General features: G+C 42.0%; 2 protein-coding genes across 2 annotated transcripts; one reads left to right on the forward strand and one right to left on the reverse strand.

Moving 5' to 3' along the window:
• Positions 1-430: 430 nt before the first annotated feature.
• LOC306970515 (short transient receptor potential channel 2-like) lies at positions 431-9,322 on the forward strand. Its single transcript, XM_079566506.1, has 13 exons — positions 431-454; positions 558-1,250; positions 1,319-1,519; positions 1,591-1,755; positions 2,311-2,485; positions 2,979-3,179; positions 4,929-5,091; positions 5,178-5,270; positions 5,529-5,721; positions 5,801-5,928; positions 6,575-6,647; positions 6,861-6,978; positions 8,405-9,322. Exons 1-13 carry the CDS (start codon positions 440-442, stop codon positions 9,163-9,165), a joined length of 2,979 nt encoding a protein of 992 aa, XP_079422632.1. The 5' UTR covers positions 431-439; the 3' UTR covers positions 9,166-9,322.
• Positions 9,323-9,828: 506 nt separating this feature from the next.
• LOC306970455 (ribonucleoside-diphosphate reductase large subunit-like) lies at positions 9,829-15,783 on the reverse strand. Its single transcript, XM_079566435.1, has 19 exons — positions 15,541-15,783; positions 14,936-15,024; positions 14,677-14,854; positions 14,502-14,602; positions 14,369-14,428; positions 14,242-14,281; positions 13,991-14,153; positions 13,780-13,921; positions 13,619-13,702; positions 13,374-13,535; positions 13,220-13,299; positions 12,928-13,129; positions 12,705-12,854; positions 12,402-12,623; positions 12,249-12,325; positions 12,030-12,165; positions 11,854-11,949; positions 10,700-10,888; positions 9,829-10,550 (listed from the first exon to the last, which is right to left on the reverse strand). Exons 1-19 carry the CDS (start codon positions 15,557-15,559, stop codon positions 10,359-10,361), a joined length of 2,382 nt encoding a protein of 793 aa, XP_079422561.1. The 5' UTR covers positions 15,560-15,783; the 3' UTR covers positions 9,829-10,358.
• Between the last annotated feature and the right edge of the window lie 1,711 nt (positions 15,784-17,494).

The raw sequence follows: 17,494 nt of genomic DNA on the forward strand, positions 1-17,494 counted from the left end.
CATTTGAGCTGTTCTGGGGGTGTTGCCGTTCTGTTTATCCATTGCTCTGAGCTGTGTCCAGTGGGATGAGGGCGCAGCCGCTGCCTCATCTGTAACAGCTTTCTTAATTATCCCGAGCCACTGTTTCCAATGGGCCGGCTGAGTGAAGAGACTGTATGGTGTGGTCCCAGCCAAGCGTGATACACTTTGAACCGATTATGTTTTAATTGGCGCGGCCCTATGGGAGTTTGAAATGTGTTATTGAGTTTGTTCTAAACGCATGTAGTCAGCCGGTCGCACATGATCACAGGACAGCAAAGCGCTCGCTTGTGCTCTCTGTGAAGGCGGTTGTGCAACACTCGTCTATCACCATCAGAATAGCTCAGAAATAGATCCCTCTTCTGAGAATGTGATTTGGACGGTTCTTGAGGAGTTTCACTAAATATTTTCATTTGAAGGAATGGAGGACCTCACGGTAAGTTTATTTATGTTTACTTCATGACACTGTGTTTGTTGTTACCAGGTACCATTAATGCCATATAATTCTTTATACTGTATCTGTATATTTGCTGTTGTAGCCAGAGCAATGGCGCGAGATCATGAACAAGAAGATGCGTTTCCCTCCGGAGCTGCTCAGTGCGATCCAGGAGGGGAAGATCGAGCTGGTGTGTGGGCTCCTGAAGACTGGAGATGGCATAATTCGGCAGCTGGACGAGTCCGAGGACCGGCTCTGGAGGGAGGCCCTGAACCTGTCCATCCGCCTCGGCAACGAGGACGCCATGGACGTCCTCCTGCAGGGGGTCAAGTTTGACTTCAGGCAAATCCACGAGGCACTGCTTGTGGCTGTGGACACTAACCAGCCCAGAGTGGTGAAGCGCCTCTTGGACCGCCTGGACCAGGAGAAGGGCAACAAGATGGATGTTCGCTCCTTCTCCCAAGCCATCTTTGACCGCTCCATTGACAACTCCCAGTTTGCCCCTGGGGTAACCCCTCTGACCTTGGCCTGCCAGAAGGACTTGTATGATATCGTGACCATGCTGACACAGAAGGGCCACGGGATCCCCTGGCCTCACAAGATTTCCTGCGTCTGTCTGGAGTGTCGAAACGGACGGCAGTACGACCTGCTCAAGTTCTCCTTGTCTCGGATTAACACCTACCGTGGGATTGCCAGCCGAGCCTACCTGTCCGTCACCTCAGATGACGCCATGCTGTGTGCCTTCAGCCTGAGCAAGGAGCTGCGTATGCTCTCCCAGAAGGAGCCAGAGTTCAAGGTCTGCTCACACTGGATTTACATATTAACAATTTCAGCTCATTAACGTGATGGTTATGTCTCATTCAGCCTCAGTACCTCGGCCTGGAGGAGCTTTGCCAGGAGTTTGCTGTAGAGTTACTGGGAATGTGTCGAAACCAGAGCGAGGTGACCACCATCCTAAACAGCTGCGGAGACGAGAGCCAGGACGCCCTGGATGAACAGGCCTTTGAGGAAGGAATACCCAACCTGTCCCGCCTCCGACTCGCTGTCAACTACAATCAGAAGCAGGTATGAGTGTGTGCAACACCCATATTTCTCTAAAAAGTTACTCATTCCCTGACTGTGTGTGTTTGGTGCAGTTTGTGGCCCACCCGATCTGCCAGCAGGTGCTGTCATCGATCTGGTGTGGGAATTTGTCGGGGTGGAGAGGCAGCAGAACGGCCTGGAAACTGTTAGTGTCTGTGGGGATCTTCCTCACTATGCCCCTCCTCTGCCTCGTTTACTGGATCGCACCAAAGTCTAAGGTACTATACGGGGCTAAGAGAATTGGAGTCAGAAGTGATAAACTACTATTGTGCTTTTTGACCGATTCTGGCTTGTCATTAACACAGTAATTTACTTTTATTGAATCTGGTATAGAGGGGGTCAGTTTCATGTTTCACCCAGTAAATACATTAAACAGTACAGTTTTTTTATAGAATGAACAATACATCCAAAACATGCATCTTTACTATGAGCAAGTTCACCTCTGATCAAACTGTCCCGACTTTGCAGCTCGTCTCCATGGCGATACTGCTTTGCTTTTACTACAGGTTGTAAGACATTGGGTCTTAGATACATTATGTCCTTTTCCAAATGCTTTATTTTGACATGTTATTGCAACTCACAGCAAAAATAGCATTGTCTGTGTGTGTGTCTCGCTGATCATCAGGAGCATGTTGAGTTGCGTTCGTGACGTAGCATCATATAACCTGTATTATTCCATAGCGGAACAATTTACATTATTTCAGAAACCATTGTCAGTTGTTATAAGGAAGAGTGCTTATAAAATGTTTTCGTTTAACCTTCTGTTCAAACAGGCTGGAAAAATACTGAAAATCCCCGTCATCAAGTTTCTCCTCCACTCTGCCACCTATCTGTGGTTCCTCATCACGCTGCTGGGAGAGTCTATAACCATGGAAATGTACCGGGACAAGTTCGCCTCCAGGCAGCAAAACATTTTGCACAGTTCTTTCCACATGGTGTGGGTGGTTGGTAAGTTTAGTCTCCCTCTGCTATTACAACATTATAAACACAGCTCGTTATAAGTCAGCCTCCTTACGTAAGTGCATATATAACATTCTAAGGAATTTGGAAAAAGAAAATCACCTCAGAATCCTCACAGAGAGTTAGACCACTTAGATCGTGGGACACTGGAGTGGGGTCAATTTGAGATTTTGAGACACATTTTTTTTTTAATTTCCGACATCAAATTTGATATACTATTTTTGATTGAAAACAGCAGTGAAATAAAAAATACAGAATCATCATTAGATCTTTAATTATTATAAATGCTAACTACATTTTACAGAAGGGGGTCCCGAGCTGTTTGTGCAGTGATTTTGGGGGTCGTGGCCTCAAGAGTTTGGACTCCCCTGATTTAGACAGATTTGTTTGTAACTAGCCTTCTGAAATCTCAATTTGCCCCCCCCAAAAAGCTGAATTACACTATGAGGCTGACGAAACATAAATTGTTGTGTTGCTCCAGGCTTTTTCTGGTTCGAGTGTAAGGAGGTGTGGATCGAAGGCCTGCGCAGCTACTTCCTGGACTGGTGGAACTGCCTGGACATGATGGTGCTGAGTATGTACCTCGCTTCGTTCGCGCTGCGTGTCGTCATCATGCTCAAGGGACACCTCCTCTGTCACGACCACAGCCAGTCAGACGAGTGCATCTACTTCACTCAGACCGGTGAGTGAGCTCTGCAACTGCCTTTGTGTCTGACGTAACTCAAACAGGCTTTTCCTTTTTGATCAACTGACTCATTTTGTTATAAACCAGCCTCCGCCCCACACCACACCCCACATGAGCCGCAGGTTTGGAGATGCTTTGAGTGCGTCTAACTCTACATTATCATATATTTCACTTGCTGCTTCAACTTTTTAGTGTTTCACCCATTAATGCTTTGGTTCTTCATGTAGCACGAGGCTTCACCCCTTTTCCGGTGCACAAAGACTTTCTACATATTTACACAAACTTGCATTCATCAAACTACAATCCAATTAAATGTGGTTATTGCCAACACATGTATAAAGCACATGCAGAGAATCAAACTTGTGTCACTCTCAAACCCTTAGTGCAAAAAGAGAATGCACACTATACAGACCAATATCAAACACCTGAAAAATATATCTACATATTTGGGGTTGCAGAGGATGGAATGCGGTGAAAAAAACTGTCTGCACATTTGAAAAAAAAAAAAAACTTAACGTAAAGCTACACTGCGTAGAAGGGTGGGTACGTCGCCAACTCGTCTCCATGGAGATGTGACTAAAAGCAGCAGAATTTGATATTTAAACAGGTTAGGTCCTCATCCAAATCCATTAAAATAGCAAAAATAGCATGTTCTTTGTTGAGCTGGTCATTAGCAGCATGTTTTGTACTGATGGCAACTGTATAGTCCAAAATGTTACACAGTGTGCCTTTGGGCGGCCCGGTAGTACAGCGGTTAGCAACCGTGCTTCACAGCTACTGCACAGCAGCCTGGGGGCCATGGCCGAAATTTTCGCATGGATTTGGGAACCAATCACAGAACGAGGAGGGACGGCAAGATGATGACGCGCTATTCGACATATGGAAGCTTGTAGTTTTTTTACGGATTTAAAAAAAACTTTTATTTACGGATCAAACATGACAGCAGCAGACGCGACGCTATTTTTCGATCAAGCTTTAGGCCGTGTTCTAAATAGTTTAGCTCGAACGTTTACAGCGGGTACGTCATACGTCATCTGATACGATGATACGATTGGCTGTGGCTACGACGTGCAGACGCATGATAGACATTCGTAGCGCCCAATAAACGGGTATGGACGATCGTAAACCATACCTCTCCTACGAGAAAATGAATTGGTGGTCCCCAGACTAAATATCATTTGTGATTTTAGTCTGGCGTTAGCCAGGCTACTCTGAGCCACTTTCACCTGGAAACCAAAAAATATACCCAATCTTCACAATGACATGTTTAAATATTGCTCTGATTCAATGTTCCGCCATAGATTTATATCGGACAAACGTAATTTCAAGGGCCTTTTTCTCAAAACGCATTATTTCTCTTGAGACACTCTCGTCAATAGCACATAAAGACTTCCAATTTTCCAGCCTTGGACTGAACAATGTTTTGAATATTTTTTCAGAGAGATTCTTTAATATCTAATTCCTAACCTGATTTATTGAGTTTTGAATGTCAAAAAATAAGTTTACAGATTTTTCCTTATTTTAAAACTAAACAAGAAGACCAAAATCCCTTCTGAAAAAGTCTTAGTCACTCATTTATCAATAGAATAAAATCATAAATTTTTCTAAAAAATGTATCTACAGCAGAAGTTTCAAATTGATATCTGTAAATTTAGACATTTTCCCTATTCACCTGCAGTGTCTCGCCTTGAGTATTAATAACTAAATGCCAGATTGGTGTATTTCACGATCTAAAACGTGTTGCAGTGCGGGATGACTGGCACCAGGAGGACCCCCAGCTGATTTCCGAGGTGCTGTTCGCGGTCACCAGCATGCTCAGCTTCACTCGACTGGCTTACATCCTGCCAGCTCACGAATCCCTGGGAACTCTGCAAATCTCTATCGGCAAAATGATCGATGATATGATGCGGTACGGTATAATATCTACAATGTAGTCGGTATGTTTGTAAGCAGATGATCAAACGCAGAAAGTCATGCCATATGTCTCTTTTTCAGATTTATGTTTATTCTAATGATCATTGGAACAGCTTTCCTCTGTGGCATCAACAATGTTTATGTGCCCTATGTCATCTCTCCACACCTGGGCAGGTAAAGACAAAAGAACCACAGCCCAAAGAAATCCCTTGTGTTTATTCACAAATTAAAAGGTCTAATCTAATGCTCAACTATTTGACGACGTGCATTTGTCAAAAATCCAAAAACGATGGTGTAAAACAAATCCTTCATGTTCCTCTGTTTGATGGAATGTTTACCAAAAAGTGTAGGTACTTGGGCTTTAATGATAGGGTAAGATTATGTAGCTACATTTTAAGTTGTGTCCTAAGATATGAATATGATCATTTGTAGGTTTAACGAGACGTTTCACTTCCTGTTCTGGACCATGTTTGGAGTGGCCAATGAAGACTATGTGGACATGCCCCAGTTTGTGCTTGCAGAGTTTGTCGGGAGGGTTCTGTACGGCATCTTCACCCTCGTCATTGTCATCGTGCTTCTCAATATGCTCATCGCTATGATCACCAACTCATTTCAGAAAATTGAGGTTAGGGTTGTAAACTTTTGCTTTGACACCTACTTTGTTTTCATATTGTCAAAGTAAGATTTGTAAAACATTTCCTCAGGACGATGCAGACGTGGAGTGGAAGTTTGCCAGGTCAAAGCTGTACCTCAGCTACTTCAGAGAGGGGCTCACTATGCCGGTTCCTTTCAACATCATCCCATCACCTAAAGCTGTTTTCTACATACTTAGGTAAGCGTCTAAACAACTTCACAGCAAATGATACAGCACCAAAGGATGCAGCAGTATTTGGAGAATCAATGAACCAAAAATCTCAATGACTAGGCCAGGGGTGGCGAGTCTGTAGGTTAAACAACAGTCAGGCAGATCATGTCACTGGGATCAGCTTCTGTGCTTTTAAACTTTCTCTTTATTTGATGAAAGTTGTGGCCTCATATTCACAGAAAAAGACACAGGCCAGGGGCGAATTAGAAGAGGGGGCTCAGTGGGCAGGGCCCCACACACAAACATACAGCATTAAAAATAAAAAAAATAAAAATTATGTCCCAGTCAGAGCAGAACAGCACAAAATGTCAGTTTATTAAATATTTATTTCAAGCTTGAGTAGGAGTAAAACCATTACATCTAATACAATTATTGAAAAAAAAAAAGAAAAAGGCCAGGCATAAAGTTATAGTTTCTTGTGATTAAATATAACGGTCACATGATATTTAATCACAATAAACTACTGCCCCAGGATCTCTCGAATGGTTGGTGTCTTTGTGGCTCTTCTGACTAGTTAGCCACCCCTGGACTAGGCCATTATAGGGGACTGATCATTTGATTTATTACATTGTCAGTACATAAACCTGCATTCTCCCATAATATTTTTCTTCAGAGGAATCTTTCGGCGACTTTGTTGCTGCTGTTCCTGTAAGCCCAGCACCAAGTATCCCCCAATAACCTCAGTTGTGAGTATAAGCTTAACTCGTATTGTGTATACGCTTGTTAAGTGATGATGTCATTGCTCCACTTTCGGGTCCAGCAGTTTTAGCCCTATTCAGTATAATGAGATTTAGTTGATTTTAACATGCTGTAGAGCCGACTACAAGGCTCTTTCTAAACACTTATTGAGATTTAGATGAGTGCGTTATGGTGTATTCAGTTCTGTTCTATGTTGTTAGAAAAATGATCAGAGCTCGGATGACGGACAGACGCCGTACAGGCAGCAGGTGATCGGTGCCCTGGTGCAGCGCTACATCGAGTCAGCGCGGAGGGAGTTTGAAGAGACCAAGAGAAAAGGTATTGACGCTTTGAACATTCGGCTCTAATAGTTTTCTTTTAGTGTATAGTGTGTATATAGTATAGAAACAAGAATAATTCACACCAGTGATCCCAAATTGGCGGGTTGGGACTTGGGACCCAAAAGTGGGTTGCAGACCATTTTCAAGGAGACTGCTTAAAATCCCATCTGATATATTGTTTTTATAGTTTCTGATACTCTTATTATTGCTTGAATACCTCTACTACCAAATTGACTGCAAATTGCTTTATCTTAAAGGATCTATATCATGCTATTTTAGCCATTCCAAAGTTAAGTATAGGCATTTATATGAATGATTGTACCTCTACCACTATTGAGCCCTCATTTTTGTGATAAATATAAGTCTTTTCTGGAGGTATTTTTCAAACCCGGAAGACACAACGCTTCGATTCAGTTAACTCCGCCCCCTCTCTCCGCACATATAACTTTACCGTAATATAAATAAACAGCAATAAGTGAAGATACTTCATGATGCAATTATAAGGAGTTGACATCTGCAACACAGCTTCATAAATGGCTAACACACATGCTAATATGCTAACACGCGTTTGGATTGACTCTGGTCCATCGCTGTTTACATTATGGGACTTGCGTTGGTTATAAAAGTGAATCCACTTTGATTCTGGCGAAGGTTCACCAAACATCCATCAGAGACAGTTACAGAAAAACAATATTTTGCTGATAGTCGCTGAATCCCAGAGAAAAAAACAACTTCAAGTGGCCTCTTCTTGAAAAAGGTTGAATAAACTCTCGTCCTCGTAGCCAAATGCGCTTCTTTTTCTCCGTCCGTGACATGATCGTTAGGTAAGAATAAAGAACAGATGTGGCCAGAGTAGGTAACGAGCTCCAACTTCACAGCTGCAGCGCAAACATGACTGATCTGTTCAGACGCTCAGGCGATGTGTTTGTTTTGGCCTCAGCTGACCTGGAAGCACCTCGGGCACGTCCTTTTTTTTTTCTCTTTGCATCTCTATGACAGAAATAATGAAAAAGCTGTTTTACAAATTAAAATCACGCTGTAAGACATTGCTTTACAGACGTCGAGCACTTCCGTTCCGCTGTGACGTCCCAACGGAGCAGGTCAGTCGTTCACCAGGAGAGGGCTGAGCAGAGAGCAGGATTCAGGAGGATTACTGAGAGCTGCGTGAATGAAGCCACAAACCACTCTGGGGGTGTTTTTGATGAGGAAATAGCATAACAACATGGCTAAAAGCTCCAAAAAGTCGATTTTGCATGATATAGGACCTTTAAACAGAAATGTACATAATTTTAGGGTTTGGGCTGTGCCAGCTGAACCTCTGATTTACTCAACATGCTTTAGCTAAATTAAGATTAAGATTAATACACACACTGTACCCTTGCTGTTGTAAGGCTGGAATAATAATTATAATGCTTTTCTTTCAGACATTGGTAATCGTATCACTGAGCTGAACAAAGCTGTCGGCAGATTGCACGCTGACATGAAAGCGGTGCAGCAGCTTCTGATAGACGACGGACACACTATCAGTGATGCCACTTCAAGGGACGGATCATCTTTCCTGGGCAAATACATCATCGGGGCTAAGAACAATTTCAGAGGATTCAACAGTAGACAAGACGATAAGACCGCTTCTCTGGTGGTGCATCAAGACACTGGAGATAAAGAAAAAACAGAGTCTGACATGAGACAAGCTGAAGAAAATGAGTCCAAGCCTTCAGAGTGTGATGTGGTGAAGATGGAGGAAGGCAGGGCCCAGGAAATTAAAGACACAAAAGTGCACGTCCAGACAGATGAAAATGAAAATACGGATCATGAATCAAAGGAAGAGACGGCAACGAAGAGAAGTAATGTGATCAAAGCTGATGTCACCCAGAGTGAAGAGACCGGCCATGAAAACTCACAAAGCTGTGATCGCCTAAAAGAGGAAAATAGACAACAGGCTGGCACCAAAATGCTTGTAAACCGATTCAAAAACTTGGAGGCACAAAACAAAACTGCAGAGCCCAAATGGATGAAGGGCCGAAAGCTTGAACACATCTCTGAGAGCGAGACTAAGGAGATTAACATCAAACCTGGCCCGACAACAGGGGCCTCGTCTCCAACAGGAAGCAGCAGTTCTGAGGACGCAGGCTTCGGGTCGCAGGAGGGGTACGGGGCCATAGACCGAGTCTGTGGTCCGAGTTAGCACAAGACAATCGGTCCTTGTCTCGTATGTCGACTGTGGTGTAGCCAATCTAAATTCAGATTTCACCCCGGCTTGTGGAGGTCTGGACCTGTGATGTAGTGCACTTGTAAAGCAACGCCCCGATCAGCACCTTGTACCCGTTTAGTCGTTCCAACTAGTAAACTGTCCATGTACTGTGGCCTGGGACATATCTACATCTTTCACTTGACACAGTGGTGGGCAAAGGGTTTGGCATCACCGGTAAAAATGTCTTTTAATGTGCTCAGTTCAACAAGAAGAGGAAATGATCAAAAGGCCTGAAGTTTAATTATCATTCTTTATATTTTCAAAATACTACGGCATTATTATACATATTAACACCTGTTTTATTGCTAAACTCACTATTTTAGCTAGCATTTTTTCAACTACCAATGATTTGAAAATAATTCAGTTTTTTTATACTTTTAATTCCATTTTCTGCAGAGCAATGACTTTTGTTTACTTTACTGAAATGCTAAACTTACTCTTTATTTAAAATGTGTATAATATAGGAGTTATACACTACACTATCTACATGGTTTCAAAGCTAAATTAAAATATCTCAGCTCGTTGTACTGCTCAGTGTCATGTTACTTCACTTTTCCTGAAACGTGTTAAATTTGAAACTGAAGGTAAATGTGTTAGGCTGAACAGGAACTGATATCGCACATAATGAAGTGTGTGACGCAGGTCTCAGCTTGTGGCACATCAGTCCCATGAGGCCCCTACAAGGACACCTCACTTCATTAATTTGTCACCCGCAGTATCACTGGTCCCAAGGTACACCGCATCCCAGCACTGGAAAATAACACTGGCAAACAATAAATACAAGAGCTCTGAATACTGGCCTTTGTCTGGATATTCCTTTCAGCTTTGCATGGGATATTTCATGGTTAAATCCACACATTCAGCAGATCTCAAATGAAGCGTGAAAAGACCAGTTTAAATACCAAAAGTTTAATTCTTCAAACAATTTAAACAATTCCAATGTCACACATGTAAAACCAAACGCAAGCATGGATATAATAGCACATTGCTAATTCTATACAAAATACACATACCACATTTCATGATGCATTAAATAACTGCAGATTTGTGAGTAAAAGGTAAGAGGTAAAAACGCCTGAGATGGAATGTTCATGTAAAAGCTTGTGAAGAGGTGGATTGTAAAGTGCTTAGGAGCCGCACATGAGGCACTCGTCCCTGTTGGCTAAAGAGCAGACCATGGCAGCTGTGTTCTTGTCTCTGGTCTCCTCCTCGCTGCTCTTCTCCGTCTGGGCCTCCTTCAGTTTCTCTTTGTTCAGAGTGAACTGAATGGGGTTGGCTGCAGGCTTTGTGCGAAGGTAGTACATGCCAGTTTTCAGGCCCTGTGCAGAAACAAGACCATGTTAAACAAATGAACCACATTTTCTCAGTTTTGTTTAGATGACCAATGAGAGTTTTTTTTCAGTGGGGATTTTTGATATTATGTTAGAAAAATCATCTAGCTACCGTTCCCAATGTTGCTGTAACTTACCAACTTCCACCCATAGAAGTGCATGCTGGTGAGTTTGCCATAGTTTGGTTCGGCGATGTGAATATTGAGAGACTGGCTCTGGTCAATGTAAGCTCCACGGTCGGCCGCCATCTTAAGGAGCGTCTTCTGTGATATTTCCCAAACAGTTTTATAGAGCTGCTTTAGATCGTCGGGAATCTCCTCAATATCCTGCAGTCAGACATATCCGCATATTAGTGACAACGTTCATCCTTGAGCGTGTTTAAAGTGCATGACAGGTTTTGATGCTTTTGAAAGTTGCATAATTATTATTTTATTTCAGTGAAGCAGCAGTTTTAATGAAGAAATGTTGGGCAGAAAAGTTATTTTTATTAGAATTTTTAAGCTGCTGACAGGAAGTGACATAGATGAAGGTAACGTTCATAGCAGTTTGACTCATTTCCCATTGACTGTTGGCACGGCAACAGTTTGAAATTGTTTACCTTCTTCTGTCACTTCCTGTCAGTGTCCAATAACGAAGTGAAACTATAAACATCACAAAGTTTTTTTTTTTTTTTATCACAAAGAAAGATGGGTACAATAGATACAGACGGCATCTCGTCATAGAAGGGGGCGTGGCTTCGCCGAGGGGGAAAATATAATCTTTAGAGAAACACAATTTTCCACTCTTTTAGCCATTTTCTGGTGGAATATGAACTTATTTATCACACATAAATAAAGTCAAGCCTAAATCGGGCCCATATGGATATTTTCTCACAGAAGATTGTTCTGTAGAAGTGAAAAAACGGCAGTTGTAGCTAGTGCTAGCTAAACGTTAGCATTAGCCCGATGCTAACATGTAGCATCATGTTAGCATTCTCCGTTTTTTTTATGTATTTATGGGCTGTTGAACCACTTTGCTCCTCTCCGTGTCTTTGTATCTTTATTTAGTAGAAAACTATATTCATATATTCAGCGATTGTTGAAGTAGTTTTTGAATAATTAGAGATTTTTCTTAATTGTTTCCCCCTTAACTGTTTTCAAACATGACCATATATGGGCGACTCCAGAGGTGCAGTCTGTATCTATCTTTAGCAAAATCTTAAATATAATCATGCTAACTATGTTTTAGCAAAAATTGCCTCAAATGTGACATACGCACTTTACGTAAACTTTTTCATACTTGAGGAAGTTACCTGAATAGATCCATTACGCCCAATGAGTTGGTTCTTCATTTCATCGCTCCACAGCCCTCTTTCTGTGAGGTCTTTCAGCAGATGAGGATTCACAATCTGTATAGAAAATAAAAATACTTTTATATAGCATAAATCTCAGTGACGCTCCAGAGCCACTGTGTTCACCTGCGACCGACCTGAAACTCGCCTGACAGCACCCTCCGAGTATAGATGTTGCTAGTGTAAGGCTCAATGGACTCATTGTTCCCGAGGATCTGGGCAGTGGACGCCGTGGGCATTGGTGCCAAGAGCAGGCTGTTTCTCACGCCATGTCTAAATAATCAGGAAGAAGATCAACAATTATCTACTGTGCACCAAGAAAAAATGTACCTGAGATTTCAATAATAATGACTTACTTGGCAATTTTCTGCTTCAAAGCTGTCCAATCACACAGATCTGTGGGTGTTTTGTTCCACATGTCGTACTGAAGGATCTAGAGAACGACATTTTGCCATTACAAATTAAAAAAATAAAGTATGTACAAATTAACAACCGAGAAAACTACTCACTCCTTTGCTAACGGGAGAGCCGGCATATGTTTCATAAGGTCCGTGATCGGCAGCTAGTTCACAGCTGGCCTCCAAAGCTGCGTAATAAATGGTCTCAAATATATGGATGTTGAGAAGCTGGGCCTCATCACTTTCAAAGGGATGACGCATGAGAATGAAGGCGTCGGCGAGACCCTGAACACCAATCCCAATAGGTCTGTGACGCATGTTAGACCTCTGAGCCTATAAACGACACAGATGAATCAAAAATAGTAAAAAATATATATAGATTACAAATTAATTCAACAAAAAAGTATAAATTACCTCAGGAATAGGGTAGTAGTTAATGTCTATAATCTTGTTCAAATTCCTGACAATGACTTTAGTCACATCAGCCAGCTTTTTGAAATCAAACTTTTTTTCCGGAGTGACATACATGTTGAGAGCAATGGATGCCAGATTACACACGGCAACCTAGGATAAAAAAAAAAAACATATATATTAAAAAGCTATGATACTTTAATTTTGCGTTATTTGCAAGACAAACCTCGTCTTTGCTGGTGTATTCCACAATCTCGGTGCACAGATTGCTGGACTTGATGGTGCCGAGATTCTGCTGGTTGCTCTTCCTGTTGCAGGCGTCTTTGTAGAGCATGTACGGTGTTCCGGTCTCCGTCTGGGACTCGATGACAGCGTACCACAGCTGCTGGGCCTTCACCACACGCTTGGCTCTGCCCTCCTTCTCGTACCTGGAAAACAAATGAATACGGAGTTAATTTTGATTGGTAAAAACATAACTGCCTGTGTCTGAATGTGTTGAGTGATAGTGGTAGACTGACCGAGTATAAAGCTTCTCAAACTCTTCTCCCCAACACTCCTCCAGACCTGGGCACTCATTGGGGCACATCAGGGACCAATCCTTTAGGGGATAACACGTTAGCTACATTCTAAACAACCCTTCCCCCCCTTTTCTTCAATGCACATTGTATTTACCCCATTGCTTTCAACACGTTTCATAAAAAGGTCTGGGATCCACAGGGCGAAGAAAAGATCTCGGGCCCTCTGCTCCTCTTTGCCCGTGTTTTTCTTTAAATCAAGGAAGTCAAACACGTCAAAATGCCACGGCTCGAGATAGATCGCGAAGGCTCCTGGTCTCTAAAGAAAAATGAAAAGAAACAAACACAAATCCAAATGTGTTCTTTGAAAATATGACTATTCTGGTGAATCCTTAATCTCACCTTGTTTCCTCCCTGATCAACATAGCGTGCCGTGTTGTTGTACACCCGCAACATGGGCACCAGTCCGTTTGAATTACCATTAGTCTGAAAATGTTACAATAATTCAATAAAAACATCAAGAACAAAGTGATTGATGACTAGATTTTGGGCTTTACACGCACCCCTGCAATGTAGCTGCCTGTTGCTCTGATGCAGCTGACGGCTATTCCAATGCCCCCGGCTGATTTGGAGATGAGAGCACACTGCTTAAGAGTGTCATAAATGCCCTCAATGCTGTCGTCCTTCATGGCCAACAGGAAGCAACTGCACAACGATAGGTACATGAGCAAAACTGTATGGAACAGTGGTCGGTTCTAGTGCAGTTGCTTTTACCTGGACAGCTGAGGCTTGTTGGTGCCGGCGTTGAACAGCGTGGGTGAGGCGTGAGTGAACCATTTCTCTGAGAGCAGGTTGTAAGTCTCAATGGCCGCGTCAATGTCTCTTTTGTGAATGCCAACAGCCACTCTCATGAGCATGTGCTGTGGCCTTTCAGCAACTGCACAAACAGAAAGGACAAACAATGTTATCGCAATTGTCCAATATTATGACTCAGTTATGCTGCAAGATATTCAATAAACACTGACCTTTGCCATTGATTTTTAAGAGGTAAGATCTTTCCAAAGTCTGCACACACACACACACACACAGATAACATATGAATACTTGCGATGGTGGTGAGGTATCGTGAGGAAAATCGAAACTAAATCTCACCTTAAAGCCAAAGAAGTTGTATGAAAAGTCTCTGTCGTAAATGATGGCCGAGTTGAGACGCTACAAAAGAAAGACATCATCTTTAAACATCATCAACAGAATCTGTTACAAATAAATAATAATAATTACTCACAGCTTTGTTCTCAAGTACAATGTCCAGTGTCTCCTGTGAGATCATGGGAGAGTGACGTCTATTCAGTGGATTAACATAGTTGTAAATATCCTCCATCACATCTAGAAAAAAAAAATGGTACTGATTAGTCAAAGAACCAAGGGGAAGCAGTAAGGATGTAAACTGTCTTACTCACCACTGAACACTTTCTTGGTCTCTTTGTGCAAGTTGGACACTGCAATGCGTGCAGCGAGGATGGCATAGTCCGGGTGTTTGGTGGTCAGTGTCGCCGCCGTCTCTGCAGCCAGAGTGTCCAGCTCCACAGTGGTCACTCCACTGTACAGCCCTTGGATCACCTTCATCGTGATCTGTGCCTGAAACATATGGGAGATGAGGAATGAACGGCTGTGCAATGCAATGCTTGACTCATTTTAACATAACAAATCTTAAGTTACCGCATCAACAAAGTCAGCATTAAGTCCATAGCAAAGCTTCTGGATGCGGGAAGTGATTTTATCAAAACAAACGGCCTCCTGGCGTCCATCTGAAATATAAAGTGTGTGTGAAAAAGGCTTGGTGATAAAGAAAGGTATAAATATCAATTACAGGCTTTTATTTTGTTAAAAGTGACAATAAAGTGACTCCGCAGTGATCAACAGTCTGCAGGGCTGCACCTGCCCAACCAGTTACAACAAAGAGACTTCGCGCCAACGCTCAGATGTCAAACACAGTCAACAAAGCGGCTCCTTATGAGTCTATCAGCTGTACACAGATGGTTACATTAAACAACACTATGGATACTGTTGTGTTACATTCAATGCACATGGGTGACACCAGGCATGCGAATAAGATACCACATCATTACGCAGGTCCTTTGTCTATTTCAAGTTACTCAGATGAACTATAATCCGAGACAGACAGCGCATTTTGGACCATGCTTTTAAAAAGAAAGCTCTCAAACAGTTCAGTATTTCGGTTTTATCAGTAAAGCAATGGGTTAGTTAATTATAACAACAAATGCACAAAGCTACTTTCAGGACATCACCAAAGAACGCCTTACCTCGCTTTATTACGTGCATTTTGGCAATATTGTGGCAGGTCCCGCAGATGATACACGACTGTTCTTCTTTGTTGCAAACCGAGGGAAACCGTCCGGTTTAGCAGTGGTGGTAATTCCCGTTTATTACACAGAGAGGATCAGTCTCCAAACTCAGTCTGAGCTTGAACTGAAGCGCCAATAAAGTCAAACACCGGTTACACCAAACTCCGGCCGCGCCTCCACCAACCAGCGCCGAGTCCCGGAGCGCGTGTGCCCAATGAGGAGAGCGTGGCCGGAGCTGCGGCCCAATCACTTCATCTGAGCCCCGCTTCCGGCTGTGGAAATCCGGCGGGAGATTCAACAGAACAGCGGGTGAGCGGCTGCAGCAGGCATTTAATCACTGCGGGTTATGACGACCAAGTGACCTACTTTTGCAAAATAGCCTCAGATCACCCGGGGGTCCTAAGAATCCATGAGAACATAGTGGGGGAGAGTGGGGTAAGATTAGACACTTTTTGCTTTGGTCGATATAAAATAGATACAAAATGTACTTTTTACAGACATTTGAGATGTTTTGTTCTTGCATCTTCAAAAATCGGCTGGAAATTATGGCTTTAAAGATGTTGGTCTTCAAAAAAAAAAAGTTGTCTTGTGGTTCATTTTACCCCTGGAGCAGAATCAGGTCTTTTTTTATTTTTTTTATTTTAGTGTTTCCTTTGAGCAATTATTTGTCTTTTATGCTCCTCCCACAGATTATGACATTTTATCTAAAAATAATAATAATGTAATATTTACTTTTTAATTGCATGTTTCTACTGGACCCAGAACTAACAATAAATGGTGAAAAAACTATATAAATATACATTAAAAAAAATAATTCTGTAGTTTGTCATCAGTAGTTTCTTTTGGACTAGAGGAGGCTCAATTTACACAATTTTCTTGGGGGTGTTTTCTTTGGTTTTCTTCATGTTTTAGTTTTATTTAATCTGCTTAAGCTATTAATCTGCTTTTAGACCGAAGAAAATTACTAACAAACATAAGGAGAAAAAAAACCTACATGTATTTTTTTAATTGATTGACTGCGGAATTCTTCCGCAGTCAATTATTGGTTTTCATGTTCTTTATTATTATTCCTCTTCCATCTTTTTCCCGATTTTCTAGAGCTTTCAGCACCTTCATGCTTTGTGCAATTTATGCAAGTTATGCATCAAAACGTTCCGCATGTTGAGGAGAAGGGTGCTATTACTTTTGGGACTTCTGCAACTTACGGTTTTTCCGCAATCAGCCGAAATGTCGGAGATTTTTCCCATTGACTTATAATGGGGCTGCCGCAAATCCATGCTTTTCTGCACTTTTTTCTGCATTTTCTGCAATTTCTCCACTTTGTGCATGTTCAGCTTATGCAACTTGTGGGTTTTGAGAAAAAATTGGCTTCTGCAGTTTTCCAGTTTTTTTAAACGGGAGTTTGAAATGTTTGCATTGGTGTGTATGTGGACCTGTCGCATTGGTGTGTATGGGGTGAATCCAGGACTTTCAGCCATTTGTGCAGCTTCTGCCAATCAAGCACTGAGGCCATTTCAGCAGTTTGACCAGTTTATGGAATATAAAAAGTTTATGCAATATTAACAATTTATGCAAAGTAACCACTTTATGGGATTTAACCAGTTAATGCATTTTAAACCGTTTATGCAACGTAAGAGTTTATGCCATTTAGGATTTATGCATTTTAAAGCGTTTATGCAATTTACATAATTTATGCAAATTATCCCATTCATGTATTTTACCACTTTTTGCAGTTTATACAGTTTATGCAACATGACATTTTATGCATTTTACCAGTTTATGCAAATTTGATTATGCAATTTGAAAAGTTTATGCAATTTCTGCATTCGCTTCCCGCATTTCCGCAGTCAATCGCAATGGCGCAGCCATTGCATTTCTAGTTATTATTATTATCGTTTTTGTGATCAGGCCA

Source organism: Gobius niger (genome assembly GCF_951799975.1).
Source record: "Gobius niger genome assembly, chromosome: 11".
NCBI classification, from domain to species: Eukaryota; Metazoa; Chordata; class Actinopteri; order Gobiiformes; family Gobiidae; genus Gobius; species Gobius niger.